The sequence below is a fragment of the Anser anser genome, assembly GCF_964211835.1.
Source record: "Anser anser genome assembly, chromosome: 3".
NCBI classification, from domain to species: domain Eukaryota; kingdom Metazoa; phylum Chordata; class Aves; order Anseriformes; family Anatidae; genus Anser; species Anser anser.
This window is the reverse complement of record NC_139722.1, coordinates 90,477,211-90,491,539: the sequence shown is the minus strand read 5'-3', so window position 1 is coordinate 90,491,539 and position 14,329 is coordinate 90,477,211. Positions and strand designations below refer to the sequence as shown.

At 39.1% G+C, this 14,329-nt stretch overlaps 1 protein-coding gene across 3 annotated transcripts in view; it reads right to left on the bottom strand.

Annotated features, from left to right (window-relative positions):
* The window catches only part of GLP1R (glucagon like peptide 1 receptor), a 91,335-nt gene that overhangs the window by 27,826 nt on the left and 49,180 nt on the right, over positions 1–14,329 (bottom strand). For all 3 annotated transcript variants that reach the window (XM_083831970.1, XM_083831969.1, XM_083831968.1), the window contains exons 4-5: positions 6,096–6,205; positions 3,254–3,360 (exon numbers count right to left, since the gene is read on the bottom strand). In XM_083831970.1, coding sequence (XP_083688096.1) covers positions 3,254–3,360; positions 6,096–6,205 — 217 coding nt within the window. The remainder of the gene's footprint in view (positions 1–3,253; positions 3,361–6,095; positions 6,206–14,329) is intronic.

The window sequence follows — 14,329 nt, the reverse complement described above, 5'->3', positions numbered from 1 at the left end:
CTGAGGGAAGGGTAAAGATCACCACATTAGGAAAAACTATTTAAAAGGTTTAAAAAGTGTAAAAATAAAGTCATTTTTAGAAGAAATATCTGAAAGGACTAAAAAAAATATATCAAACTTCACATAATGCTGTATCTAACCTCTTTGAATTGCCCCTGATGCCACTGCATGGGTTTACCTTGGCAAAGCTCAGGAAATGTCCAGTAGAGCTTCTGGCTGTGTTTAAGCATCCCTTCCCAAAATGAAACAAAACAAAACAAAACAAAACAACATCCACCTGTAAATTACCAATGTGACAAGAGAAAAACCTGTATTCAAATTGCCTTCCAGGGGAATTGGAAGTATCTTCTGTAGAACTAAAAGGAACACAGTTTTCACCTCTGCATTCAGAATTGAAAACAAAACAGAAAAAAATCCTCTTGAATTTCATCAGCCAGCTGCAAAGACAACAAAATTGCTACTCGTTGAAAAGAGCACATCAAGGGATAGCAAAGGAAACCGCAGTCATGTAAATGGCACCCAGCTGCAGAGTGCTGCCAGTGTTTTACCAACCTCACCCACAAACTTTTTTCTTCCAGCATTGCAAGGGTACACACTTTGCTTCAAAGGAAGCTACACTGGATATAATTCTTTTTTTGATGCTAAAAAAATTCAGATAACAAACCAACCAACCAAAAAAAAAAAATTGTTCTAGAAGAAGTTTCAGTGAACTTCTGCTTTAAATGTTTGATTTTATTGCTCTATAAATTTGGGTAAGACAGTCCATGTCTATTTACTTGGTCTCAAAGCTATCAGTTTTAAACTGAAGACAAAGAAGAACTTTTATATATATGTATAGTTTAAATACAATTTCTTGCATCACTTTTAGGTCACAGCCTATTTCAAAACCTACCTATGATAAATATTTAATTTCCTTTAATTCAAAACTTATTTGCTGCTGCCCCTCAGAATTGCCACGCATTTAAATCCGATTGACAAATTTATGTAAATTAGCCAATTGAAGAAAATAGTTTGCAAGTAGTTACTGACTATTTCTGCTGCAGGCAATGCAGGTTATTCAAATTGTTTCAGTCATTAAGTTATGGGCCTAATTTAGCTTCACTGAAATTACAGATTTTTCTTTCATTTCTTTCAGAAGATGCAAAATTGGACACAAGATATATTGCTTCCTCTCTTGAATCATTATTAAAAGCAAATATAAAGGTTATTTTGCAGTCTAAGAACTCATTAACTCCTTCTATTGCAGAAGTGGATAATATCAGTATTTTGGTGCCACTGAATTAAATTTTTATCCTTATTTAGTGAGGCTGCACAACTACTGGGGCCACAAGCAGAAGTTCCAATGAGAATCTAGTAACTGTGGTCCATGTAGGGGTAAATTCTTAAGTATTTTATGAGATCCAGGAAGAAGTTGTTTCCAGGTTGATGATTTAGACAGGAAAATACAAAGTGGTTTGATTGCATAGTTGTAATAAAGCTCTCAGCCCCCTTAACATTTCTGAAAACTAATTTTCAAAATCAGAAATGCACACTTGTACACATTTCTTCCAGTCCTTATTTCACAGTTAAAGGAAAAAATGCTAAAGGATCTCTCCACAAAAAATCAGAGCATCTAAATTCCCTCTCTCCTACCAGTCATCTGCAACCGAGTTGCTCTTTGTTTCCTGCCAAAAACATGCACAACCTTCCTTCAGTACGTACATGGTTGCGCTCTGTGACCTTTACATTTGGGCTACTAAGATTATTCAAAAAGTGTCATTGATGGGTGAAAAAGGGAGAAAGCTCTTATCCTGGGAGACATTTGGAGAATTCAAGACCATATGCTGTTCAGTCTGATGAGTCCCAAAGTTGCACAGCTACTACATGTACAAATCATAATTATCATCACAGAGCACTCAGAGGGTGAGCATGTCTCTACATTCCTGGAGTCATTTTAAATCTTTGGAGATAGCCTTACGCTTCTCCACTGGAAGAAGGAGGGATAATACAATGCTAGAAGGTGTTGCACAGTAGCATAAAACTTGGGTTATTTTAGTTTCGGAAATTAGATGCTGAAGGTACGACTGATGTTTTCAAATACATGAAGGGTACATACACTTAGGAGGGAGGAAAGGAGAGGGACTGCCTTGCTAACAGAGTGCTGCCTCCAGGGAAAATGATCATTAACTGGCAATGAGAATTATTTAGTCAGGGAAGAAAGTTTCTTAAGGATCAGGGCACAGAAGTTCCAGACCTGATTTCAAGAAAGAGTAACTGAAAGATGGGGAAATATATTTTTTCAGAGGCAGCTTCATCCAGCCTGTAAGAGGGATGATGGGACCTGGATGCACACAGCAGCAAGGAGCAGGACTGCATGACGAATAGGTTTCCCTTCCACACCAGATTAAGTTCACATCTTTGTGTTTTCTAAATATCAGTCTCCTGTGCTCAGCATCCCCACACCATAGGAACGTCTGGCTGAAATCAACGAGATACCTATTGCATTAAGAGAAGGAAAAAGAGAGATTGCTCTGCTGGAGCCCAGAGTTTTTTTCCTTTGTTTTTTAACCAAATCTACACAATGTAGCATCAGTACATATCCAAGTTGGGAAGGCTGTGCAACCAGCAACCTCTTAATTGTGCAATTCGTTGGTGTATACCAGGATGAATCCAGCATGCCAAACTGACCAGGTGACAGCAATATATTTCACAGAAACTTTTCAAATTTCATGATTAGTTTCCCTTCTGTACTGCAAAAGAAATAATTTCTGAAAGTTCTCCAAAAAGAGAGATTGTGTAAAAAATTCATTTCTGTACTGAAATACACCCTACACGTGGGTGTTGTGAAATGGATGAGACTGAGATTTATGTTCTGGGTATTTCCATGTAAAGCAAGATGAAAACCTCTGTCCTGAATGACCTCTCACATCCCATACTAGTGCCCCATGTCCAAGGTGACAACATGAGGGAATGCTGGAATCTCTCTTTTTCCATCTCTTCCAGTGGTAATTTAATTGGAATCAAAAATATATGTATTAAAAAAAATCCAACTGGAAAAAGCATATTCACAGACATACTAGTAATGCTACAAAAGCTTAGGAATTTTTCTTTCATTTTGAGAAGAAATGATGGTAGGAAAGCACACAGAGACAACATAAGATAGAGAAATAAGGTGATGGAAGAAGGGAAAACTCAAATGTTTCTGTCAGTCTGACACTATCATATAGGAAAACATAACACCCTTCTCCACTCTCTTCAGAGCTTCGCCAGTTACCTGAATCCAAGAAGAATGGCAGTTGCAATTACAAGGGCAGAGAAGGAAAGAGCATATCCAATGGTGTATATGATGGACAAATTCAGGAGCTGTTCTTCTGGTGCATCCTGAGAGCATATAAAGGAGAAAAGTAAAGGAGAAAAGTATACAAAAAAAAAAAAAAAAAAAAGGGTGAGAGGGATTAGGCGGGAGACAGAGCTCATGGGCTTCAGTTCTTTCCTCCTAGTTGCTTTCTAACTTTTCTTAATGACACTCAGAAGTCATTCTCCTACTTTCAAGTCTAAATGCATTCATCAAATGAGTCTTCCATTTTTCCTATGTTCTAAAGAAATAAAAATTTAATCTGAATTCCCCAGCTGCTCCCAGGTGTTCAGTCAAACAGTTGGACTTCACAGCCAGGCTAGAAAATAGATCATGTGGTATTATTTGATAATAAAGTTGGAGAAGCATGAATTAACAGACAAGCAGATGTTAAACAGATGGCAGGAAGAACAGACACAACTCAATTCTGCAGTAAAAATGGCAAAGCTTATGTTTTCAGACTTGCACACTTTGAGCCAGTCACCTTACTGCTGTAATGGAGGTGTTCTTTTGGCTATATTTAGAAATAAAACAAGCCAGGTCCCATTTGCTGGCTCTGAGGCAAAGTGTGCCTTGCATTCATATAACTAAACTCCTCTCTGCCCCTAGATTATCCCTCTTCTGCCTCAACTATACCACCTCCTGGGGATGGACTCATGAACTATATGTTACAGCACTGCCTGGGAGTAAATGAGCTGATGCAGGGATGCTTGCACCCTCCCAACAGTCCCAGTCTCATGCTGCATCTCTCTTTGGATTTCCTGTTGAAGATTCATCCATTTTAACCCTTGCTTGAAAGCACTGGCCAAAATCTTTAGGGAGAGAACTGTCCAAAAAGATACAGGCACATCTGAAATATAACACGGATTTGTTGCTTTGGCTCTGAGGTACACTAATGTTCTCTTATTCTGGCCCATTTCTAAGCACATATCTTTGTCTGAAGAGATTCAAGCATTTTACTTCCCTACTTGAAGCTACTGAATAGGCAGCTGACTCCCAAGATTTGTGCTGTACAAAGGAATATTTTCCTTGTACTTCAGGAATAAGTACAGATATTCAGATGCATTTTGCACAGCTAGGAGGATTTAACGTGAACATAAAAGCTGTTCTTCAGGGATTTGCTAGGTTAATGTTTTAAAAGGAATGATATGAGAACTGTCTTAAGAAGAGAAAAGAAATATCTCTACAGTGTCAAAGCTCAACAAAAAGAAGCTCAGGCAAATTACTGAGACCTGACAATTTACAACATCTCATACACAGATCAAAACCACATCTCATACCTAAAGAAAATCACGTTATTTTATAAGGATTCACTCATAAACCCTTGGGACTGTTTTAGCTACTGTTATTATATGCAGTAAACTTATAAAAACAACCTCTTGTCTTTGTGCACAAGAGGCATAGTAAAGTAGGTAACTGGGGGCTCTATATATGTTAGCTTGAAAAGCAAACACAGCTATTCACATTTTGGGAACTGAAACCATGCATGCAGGTTTTCAAAATCCAGATCATCTCATAGAAATTTGGAGGTAGGTGCCAAATGACCAAGTGTTATCCTTAGGTATCTCTCTCCTCGATATGACCCAAAACAGCTCTGGAAGAAAGCATAATGGCAAACAAGGAAAAGTTAAATGATCAGGCTTATACTAGCTAGTATGATAATGTTCTCTGCTTGGGTACCCCAGAATGTGCTATGGACAAGGAATAAGACTGTGAATTAAAGGAAAAGTTAAATCTTACGTATTTGGATAACTAGAAATTATCTCTTCCCATTTCCTCCTAGCTTGCAGCCATCTATTCCTCCTGAAGAATGAGACATTGAGTTCCAGGTACTCCAGAGGACACGCACCCTCTTGGGACATGGCACTTGGGAATTTCACATACTTGAACAGTTTTGGCTAGGTATGTAATAGTCTCCAGCATGCTGGGATGGAGGGTGTACACCCAATTTATACAAGGAAAAGGATCACCCTTGGAGGCTTATAGTTGTGATGGTATCACGTCATGGGAACACATGCAGGGCACTAGCTGACGCCAATGGCAGACCAAAATCCCTTGGAAATCCCTTTGCTCTCATTTATTTGATGCCAGGTGTCTCAGCTCCCTGCAGAGTATAAAGCACTAGAGCAAGAAAATAAACCGACAAGCCTAATTCCATAGCCCATGTCAAGTTAAGGTTAAAAAAAAAAGCCACAAAACAAAACACTCTCCCCCAACCCACCCACCCACACAAAAGCAGGAACTGTCTCCTATCCAAAGCTGAAAAACAAATATCCTTCAGTTCAGTTCATCTTAATAGCTGCTTACAGGACTGAGAAGACAAACAGTAATTTTATCCTAGCAACATTCCACCGACAGAAAGAAAGGCAATGGAACAACACTGGATGACTTCTCCAATTTGAGTTTACCCTGTTGTGGATAAGACCTCTGTCTTCCTCAGGAGCACTGCGGGGAGTGAGCCTCACTTGGCTGAGCACAGCATTTGGCCAGGCTTCCCTGCACCATGACAAGGACCATCCAGTTTGCATCTCCTGGTTGTTACACCTACATTTGAACCTGGGCTCATCTACCTCACACATTGTCTTTGCTGAAGGGGAGATGCCTGGTGTCCCGTATTATCAGGGCCATTGAAGTGAGGCACTCATAATGAGTCAAAAGAGATTTTGTTGACAGGGCAAAAATATGTGGGCATCAATGAATACTTTTGTCCTCTTCTGTTTGGTCCGAATCAACAGCAGCAGCCAGCGGCAGAAACTCTTACCTGGTCTGAGGCCTCGCACTCTGACAGGTTCCTCCAGGGCAGGGTCGAGTTCTCCTTCAGCAGCCACGTCCCCTCAGGGGTGCAAAACCGGTACACCTGCCCGTGCAGCACTGCCAGAAAAAAGAGGGGCCACAGGGTTGGCTGGAGGGGAGCCTGAATGCAGGAAGGCAAGCTGGTGCAACTTTCCTTCCTCCCAGGAACAGGAGCAGCCTGCAATGATGTGGCTGCAAGGGCAGCGAGCGGCACATGTGCCTGGACAAACACTAACCAACAATGGTCTTAAACAGTTGCTGCTCTCTTTGTGTGTGTTTCACAACAGGTGTACGTTCCAGTTCTCTGAAATATCAGAGTTTAAGACTCACAAATTTTGGAAATGTTGAGCCTCGGCTACAAAATTCACAGGGAAAAGAAAGCACTGAAAGAGTAAAAGTGCTCTTTCTTTTCTGAAATCATGCAGAACAATGAATAGAGGAACCTCAGAGAAAGTATACTAACACTAGCTCCCCAAAATGTAAATGTGTACGCAAACACCTGTGCTATAAAACAAAGCCATAAATCTCTGCCTAAACTACCCATGCAGTCTTTTTATTCCTTCTGTCTACATGTTTGGATAACAAAATCAGCAATAAATAAAATGCCTTTCGAAAGCAGTTAGCAGCTTGATCTTGTAAAAGCAGGAATGACAAAATGGCTCATAATAAAATTACACCAGACTGAGGCACCAAAATAGGAGTACAAGAGGTGAGGAGAACTCAACCATAGCATATAAAAGGAAAACCTCTCTCTGGTGCTAGAAGTACTGGGGAAGCCTAACAACTCTTACTGATGTACACAAGCAACCTGGATCTGCCCCAATATCAATGCATAGTTAATGGTAACAGTGCTGGAGGCCTTGCAAATGAAGTTCCTTGCTAATTACAGTTCTTACCCATCGAACTGACTTATTCTGGGTTATGAAGCTACACCTCAATAAGCAGTACTGGGTCAATCCCTTCACCAGGGTTGGTCTCAACCAGGACAATGTTGTGAAACAGACACTACAACATTTTATGGTATGAGGAGCTGAGCTAAAATGATTCAACTCAACATGGGTAACAAAACACCTCTGGATTCTGGCTTTTGCTCAATCCTATCTTTGCCTGTTGAAACAGCCTCCCGTTGTCAGCCCCATCATTACTTCCAGACAGAACTCTCTAGAGCTTGACTGTTCTCTTCAATTGGAAGTTCTGGCATTTAACAAAAGTTCAAATATTAAAACTTATTTGAAATTGTAACAACCCAGTAAGTTATTTTCATATTAGCTGACAGCTTGTAATTTGTTCAATAATTCGTTGTCAGTGGTATATTAGTAGTAGGCACTGTAAGTAAAGAATGATGTGTTAAAAACAATCTAGACTTTGATATTCTACTGGGCTGTTTCTAATGAGTATGCTAAATGGCAACCGACAACAGTTTTGATAAACATAGTCTATTTGCTTTTGTAGTTAGTGTATTGAATGCATTTTGAGATAATGTAAAAATAAAGTTATGCCTGGTGGAGGAATTTCCTTACTCTTCAGCATTTCTGTTTGCATATGTTTACACACAAACAGAAGGAGGGACTAGGCCAGTGCATGTAATATACACGCTGACAGCTATTAATAATGTTAAGGATATCTCATGTGATCGAGGATAGCAAATTGGAAACCAACATTTTTTTTTCCATTTAAGATTTACTGGACATCAAATTGAAGCAATCTATCTAAAAATTCTATGCAAAGACAGCTCTAGAAATCAGGAATCAGCAAATATTCTATTACAGAAGCCAATGAAGTTGAAAACCAGTGAGTTAAAAGTCTGGACAGTGATAGGACTCAGAAACTCAGTCTGACTGCCAATGAAATATAACCAAGAAGTGTTACAAGACAAAATTACTATGAGAACAATCTCACACAAAAACAAATTTCACTATATTCCTGAAGAGAGAAAACTTGCTAGATGAGAATTGATTTTTTTTTCCCTAAACATTATCTCACATTCTCTGAAGCTGTGAAACTTTTTCTTTTTAATTATTTCTAACTGTCAAGGTCTAATTAAAATGAAAGCTTCGGCCTTGGTGTATTTATTTTTTCTCCAAATAAATCTGTGACACATTTTAATTCTATTTTTCTTTTTATTGATAACAATTCACTTGAAATAATAAAGAGGAAAATGTATTGTATGCTGAAGCCTGGCACCTATTGGAGAACGGAAAGGTTTAGTGAATGGAAAAGCAAATGGAACATGAAATTTGCCATCAGACAGAAAGACAAGGCAATTCCTTCAGCTATGAAGAAAAACAAATGTCAGTTATCACCATCTTATATAGATTAGATCATCTTGTAACTTAAGTATATGAATTGATTTTTTTCTAATTATGTCACGTAGCTTAAAATTAAAGACTGAAAAGCAGTCAGTTAAGGAAAAAGAATAATGACTTCCCTGAATATATATATATAAAAAAAGCATTTTGATTATGTTGAAGTGATTATTTTTGACTATGCTAATGGATCTTTTTGTACAAGATTTCTTTCACCAAAGAAAACCGAACACATTCTTTCATTTGATGAAAGGAGACTAGCCCTGTTATATCGGCAAGGAGAACTCTTGCCACATTTAGAAGTCAAGAACAAATGGGACTGAGGGCTGCTATGATCTTCTGGGTAGCAGCAAGCCAGCTGCACCAGGCTGTTCTAGCCTCACTGCTTGCTGAAACAGCGATGGTCAGTGCAGGACCCAAGGCAACTAAAGATCTGTCTATATTCAGGAAGAGTCTTAAGAAGCAAAAAGATTCAATCAAATCAAAAATCCCAAATAGATGAGACCACACGTGTGAATGGGAGAGTGTATGTATGTTTTGTCTCAGGAATCATTTATGCGAAAGAAAGTGAAGGAAAGGAAGGGGAAGGGAACTGAGTCTTTAAGACAGCATTAGGATTCTGGTTGATATGTGGAGAGATGCTCACGAAAGAGCTGAGAGACTATGCAAGCCATGACATAAAGAGGGTGCAGGGGTGATGTATTGGAGGCAAAAAGCTACCCTCAGGAATGGGAAATCAAGTCTCTCCACTGTGGACACAATATTTTCAGTTGTTGCAAAACACCAATTACGTCGCATGACATTAGCGCAGGTTGACTGTAAGGGCCGGAAGGGTTTGGTGCTGGATACACACTGCACACAAGACCCTTCATCCTCTGCAGTTGGGCACATCCAGCACCAGCACTGTGCAGGACCTGGGAGACAAACCCAGTCAACGGGACACTGGTGTCTTCGCATGCCACATGATCAGCTGCAGGGGTCCCCCAAAAAGGAGGGGCCACAGCCTCATGAGCCCCAGCTTCCATGCATCATGGCTGCTGCAGGGCACACCTTCAGAGCAGACCCTTCCTGGTCCCACCCAGGTTTCTCTCAGTTTCCTAAAAACACAGGGCAACCAGTCGGTGTCAACTGATCCACCTGCCAACAGGCTCCATCATGAGCTGCCACCTTCACTGCTCAGAAACATGAAAAAAGCTTTGTACATGTAACTGAGAGCTCAGAAGAGATGCTACCTTAATTTGATGCCCTTTCCTGGTCGTGCCTCATTGAATAGAGGGGCAGAGAATGGTCTCAGTGCCAGAAACGGCTTTGCTGTATCTGCAAAGTAACCGATAAAAACCTTAAGTGGAGATTTGACATCTTGTTATTAAACGAAATTTTCATTAAAACTGATAACATACAAGCTAAATTCTCAACTTTGCTTAGTGAAAGCAGTTCCAACTAATTTCAAAGGGATCAGGTACATTTTGATCCAAGTACGACAAGTATCTTAAGGAAAGCAAATGGTTTGTATTAAAGGTACTTATGTTTATTGTTGTAAGTATATACAAATACAGTATTCTTACAACAATTTTTCATGTGGGTTTATTATGATTGCCCCTCTGCACAGCTGGTCGTGGCTTTGGATGGTGGAGATTTTAGAATCATAGAATGGTTTGGGTTGGAAGAGACCTTAAAGACCATTAGGTTCCAACCCCCTGCCCTGGGCAAGGACACCTCCCATCAAACCAGGTTGCCCAAAGCCCCATCCAGCCTGGTCTTGAACACCTCCAGGGATGGGGCATCCACAGCTTCTCTGGGCAACATGTTCCAGTGCTTCACCACTCTCATAGTAAAGAATTTCCTCCTAATATCTAATCTAAATCTACCTTTTCAAAGTTTAAAACCATTACTCCTTGTCCTATCTTCAACCTCCTACACCGATAAAAGGACACTATGTGTATGTATCTTCTTTTTGTGTGGGCCTGATCCAAAGCTCTGAAGTCAGCAAGAGTCTCTTGTCCTTTAGCCTTCATATGAAGCCTTTGCTGCAAAAGATCAGTTAATAATACATTCAGAAGCAAACCAACAACGACTTGCTAGAAGATGCCTGTGTGCCATGACAGAAGAGAGGCATGCACACAGCTTTCAGGTCAGCCATTGAGCAGTTTTAGTTTCTTGCTTGCAGGTGGTTTAGTCAGAGATGATTCACGCTTGCCCATGCCTGAACTCTGCAGTGACTCAAGCCCTCTTACCTTTCATGAAGTGCAAATACCAAATGTACAACAATCGGCTTCAGTTTGAACAGATTAGCGTAATGAACAACATTTTTAGAAGGTTTGGGTGGTTACTGCCTCCTTGCTACCCTACAATAACCCTTTCCTATATCATAATGCTTTTCATTATCATACAGTCAATGTTTCAACTCACACCAATTATCACATTCTAGAATTGGCTATCATCTTCCACAACAAAAATAAATAAAAGCTACAGTTACCGTATGGGGAATATGATTTTATTTAACTTGTAAATTAATGCATTCACTGACAAAATTACTCAAACTTTGGAACAGGAGCTTAATGAAGCCAGTTTATTTGAACAGTGTCAATCACACCTCATTAAAATTACATGTTAAAATATGGATTGATGCCTAAAACTCAAACAGGCTTTGTAGACTGATAAAAGACAGAAAGGAGAGGCCAAGAGTTAGCACTGAAGTTAATATCATCATCTACCTTGCTCTCTGACGAGTTTGCAAATCAAAGCAAACATAATGTCTAGCTAAACACTTTTACACATGGGGGAAATACATTATCACATGGCAGAAGGTTCACAAACATTTCCTTACTAGAAATAAAAACAAATTAAATGATTTCTCTGCTTAAAACAACCAACCTGGTCTGCCTTTTATAACATCAGTGTGTCAAGGTCGGTGTGAGATTACTCACCTAACTGTCCCTGAGGATAAACTGGAACATTATTCATTTTAAAAACAAATTACAGCATGTCCTATCCAATCACATTTATTCAGGCAGAGAGAAAAGAGATTGGAAAAAGGACAAGAGACGAAGAGTTTCACCTAGCTGCTGTGTATCAAGTGTTATAGAATCCTCCTCTGTTAATAGCTCTTCTCTATTTCAAGCAGGAGTAAATGTTTAGAAGATAACAATTTTCTCCATAAAACGGAGACTCTGCAGTATATGAGCACCACAAGTCTTCCAGCAGACTGGTTTGTTCTTGAAGTGAGAGAAATGCCCTTTGATGGGGACAGCAGTTTACCTGAACGTAGGAGTCTGTACCTCCCAACAGCCCTGTTCAGTTCTCAAAGGCTGTGACCTGTGCATTACTCACCTTGAAGGAGTCACTGTTGTCTAAAAAAGTTGTCGTGTGTCATGTAGGCACACATGTACAAGACATACCTTGGCATCTTGTACAGCAAACACATCCTAAAACCAAGATTCATGCACTTCCCTGTGAGCATACAGCTTGAAATACGACACGAAGGAGCAGCCTGAACACAAAGCCTCTAGGGAGCAGGAGGAGCTCCAGCCTACACTACTGTCCAAGAACCACATTCATCTAAATGCCCATTTATGCTGGGCTTGCTGCCACAACGTCTGAAATTATATTACCTCAACAAGCAGTTTAACTACAAGTACTTTATTTAGTACCCCTTCCCACTCCTCCTCCTCCCTCATAGAGTATTAGTCATCCCAACTTCTTCGTTTCAGTGATGATAAAGCAATGACAAACAGATATGTCTTGCATTTTGTCTTGGAGGCAGAAAGCTGGTGGTCACTTCAAGTTCTTGCAGCAGGAAGAAACTCATTTTCAATTATATTCTACAGTTTGGGTAAGTGGGGAAACAGACCTGAATATAACATCACTAGCTCCTAACCCAAGAGACCCAAGAACCCCTCCAGCCTCTTTCAGTGTAAATGTAATATAATAAATAAAATAAAATAAAAATACTGCAATGAAAAGAGAGAGTCATGTACCCACCATGCTTCCAAGAGATGGATGCAAGCTTACACAGACCTAACAGATACCTCTAAATGCTGCAAGGGGACATCCAATTAAGCAAGTGCAGGCTATGCCACAGGCTGCACAAGCCCACCCTGCATGCCCAGTAAGTCCTCAGTGCCTGAATCTTGTGCTGTGCTACCAAAAGTGAAGAATCAGAGACTCTGCTCATGGATGTGATGTTTTGCATCACCCAAGGGATACTGCCTGCACATAAATTCTCATTTAAAAATATTAAATTTGGAATTATATTAATGTTACAAAATTAATCATTCAAGAATTAGGAAATGCTAAGCTAAACCTACTTATACATTTTTAAATTCCAGACAATAAAACTGTTTCTACGTATGCAGTCATACTTTTTTTTTCAGAATCCACTGATACCTTCTCCCCCTCCCCCCTTTTTTTCTTCAGGGTGAAGAATAGAGGGGGGTCATTTAATAGATTAGTCCTCTTTACCACTGTGAGACATCAAGTTGTATTTAAATGTACTGCCAACAAATTCAATGTTTTCTTAGACCAGCAATTCAGCTTCCCAATGAACACACAGTGCTAGTTTCTCATATTTGTTCCCAGAGTTCCAAAAATGAAATGCATATTCTAGTCATATATAAAAGCCAGATTTATACAACAAAGAAAATTATGCAGCCACAAAATCTGTTCTGCTTGGACATTCAGTTCTCTTAGTGAAGAGATCATCCTTGCCAGCTCTGCAATATCTTGCCTCACTCAACATAAACTCTCACAGTTAATGAGGCAATGATCTTTCAGAGAAGAGTTCTCTTTACTGCATATCTCACAAACAGATCCATTCTGTATAGTGAAGGAATAAGAAATCTGTGAAGAAGTGATGGAATATAGCTTCATAATTAAAAACTATTTCCATACTGGTTGCCAATAAATGTTGTGTGAGCAAAGTAGACTGCACTAAATCATAAAGTATTCATTAAGTTGTAACCCTATATATCATTAGGTAGGAGTTAATATCTTAAAAACCAAACAAACAAACCATACCATCCTGAAAAACAATACAGACTATTACCCTAAAAGCAATTATACTCTCTAAGCATTTCAGCTGAGTAACTTGTATTGAGAAAGAGCTGTATTGACTATGGAAGACCACACTGAAACCTAACATATCCTTTTGAAATATAGTTTAAAAACCAAGTCATAAAAACGCACGCATGTATGCGTGCATTAGGTTTAATAACGGAGAGTGTTTATGAACTATAAAAGATATATGAATTAACGTAATAAAGGAAGGCTGTTTATGAAAAACAAATCTTTATGATAATGGTACAGCTTTGTGAAGGTTTGGTAAGATACCAAAAAGCACTATTAAAAGTTTTTCTCAGAATAAATAAAAGTGGGTTGAAATAAATTTATTGCACCAACAAACGTGATTGGAAGTTTAATGCATAATAAACTTGTAAAAACACTGCTAAGAGGTTCTGCGTTTTAAAGTTATTGGATCAGTAAGTTAATGTAATTAATAGAAGACATCTCATTAAAGTATGTTAAAGCAAAAAAAAAAAAAAGATGCAATAAAAAGTTTTCTTAAAAGGCTGTAAGACAAAACTGAAGGTTTTGCAGAGCAGAGGAAGAGATTCATTTTACTATGGCCATGCTCCAAGAATTTATAAAAATAAGAAAAACTAGCAAACAAAACTTGCATACAGTGAAAGAAAAACAGGCTAAAAGAAAAGAAAACAACTAGGCAAGTCATTAGCATGATGTGTGGTGAGCAAGAAGAAGCAATTTTGAGAAAAACCAACAGATAACTAGTATGTTAAATATGCATAGCTAGGAGGGAGAGGTGAGTAGGCGTGCAAGTAAACAGTTGTTTGATGAAGCTGCTGAGCAAAACAAGAAGCTCCTGAAGACACAGGCTAAA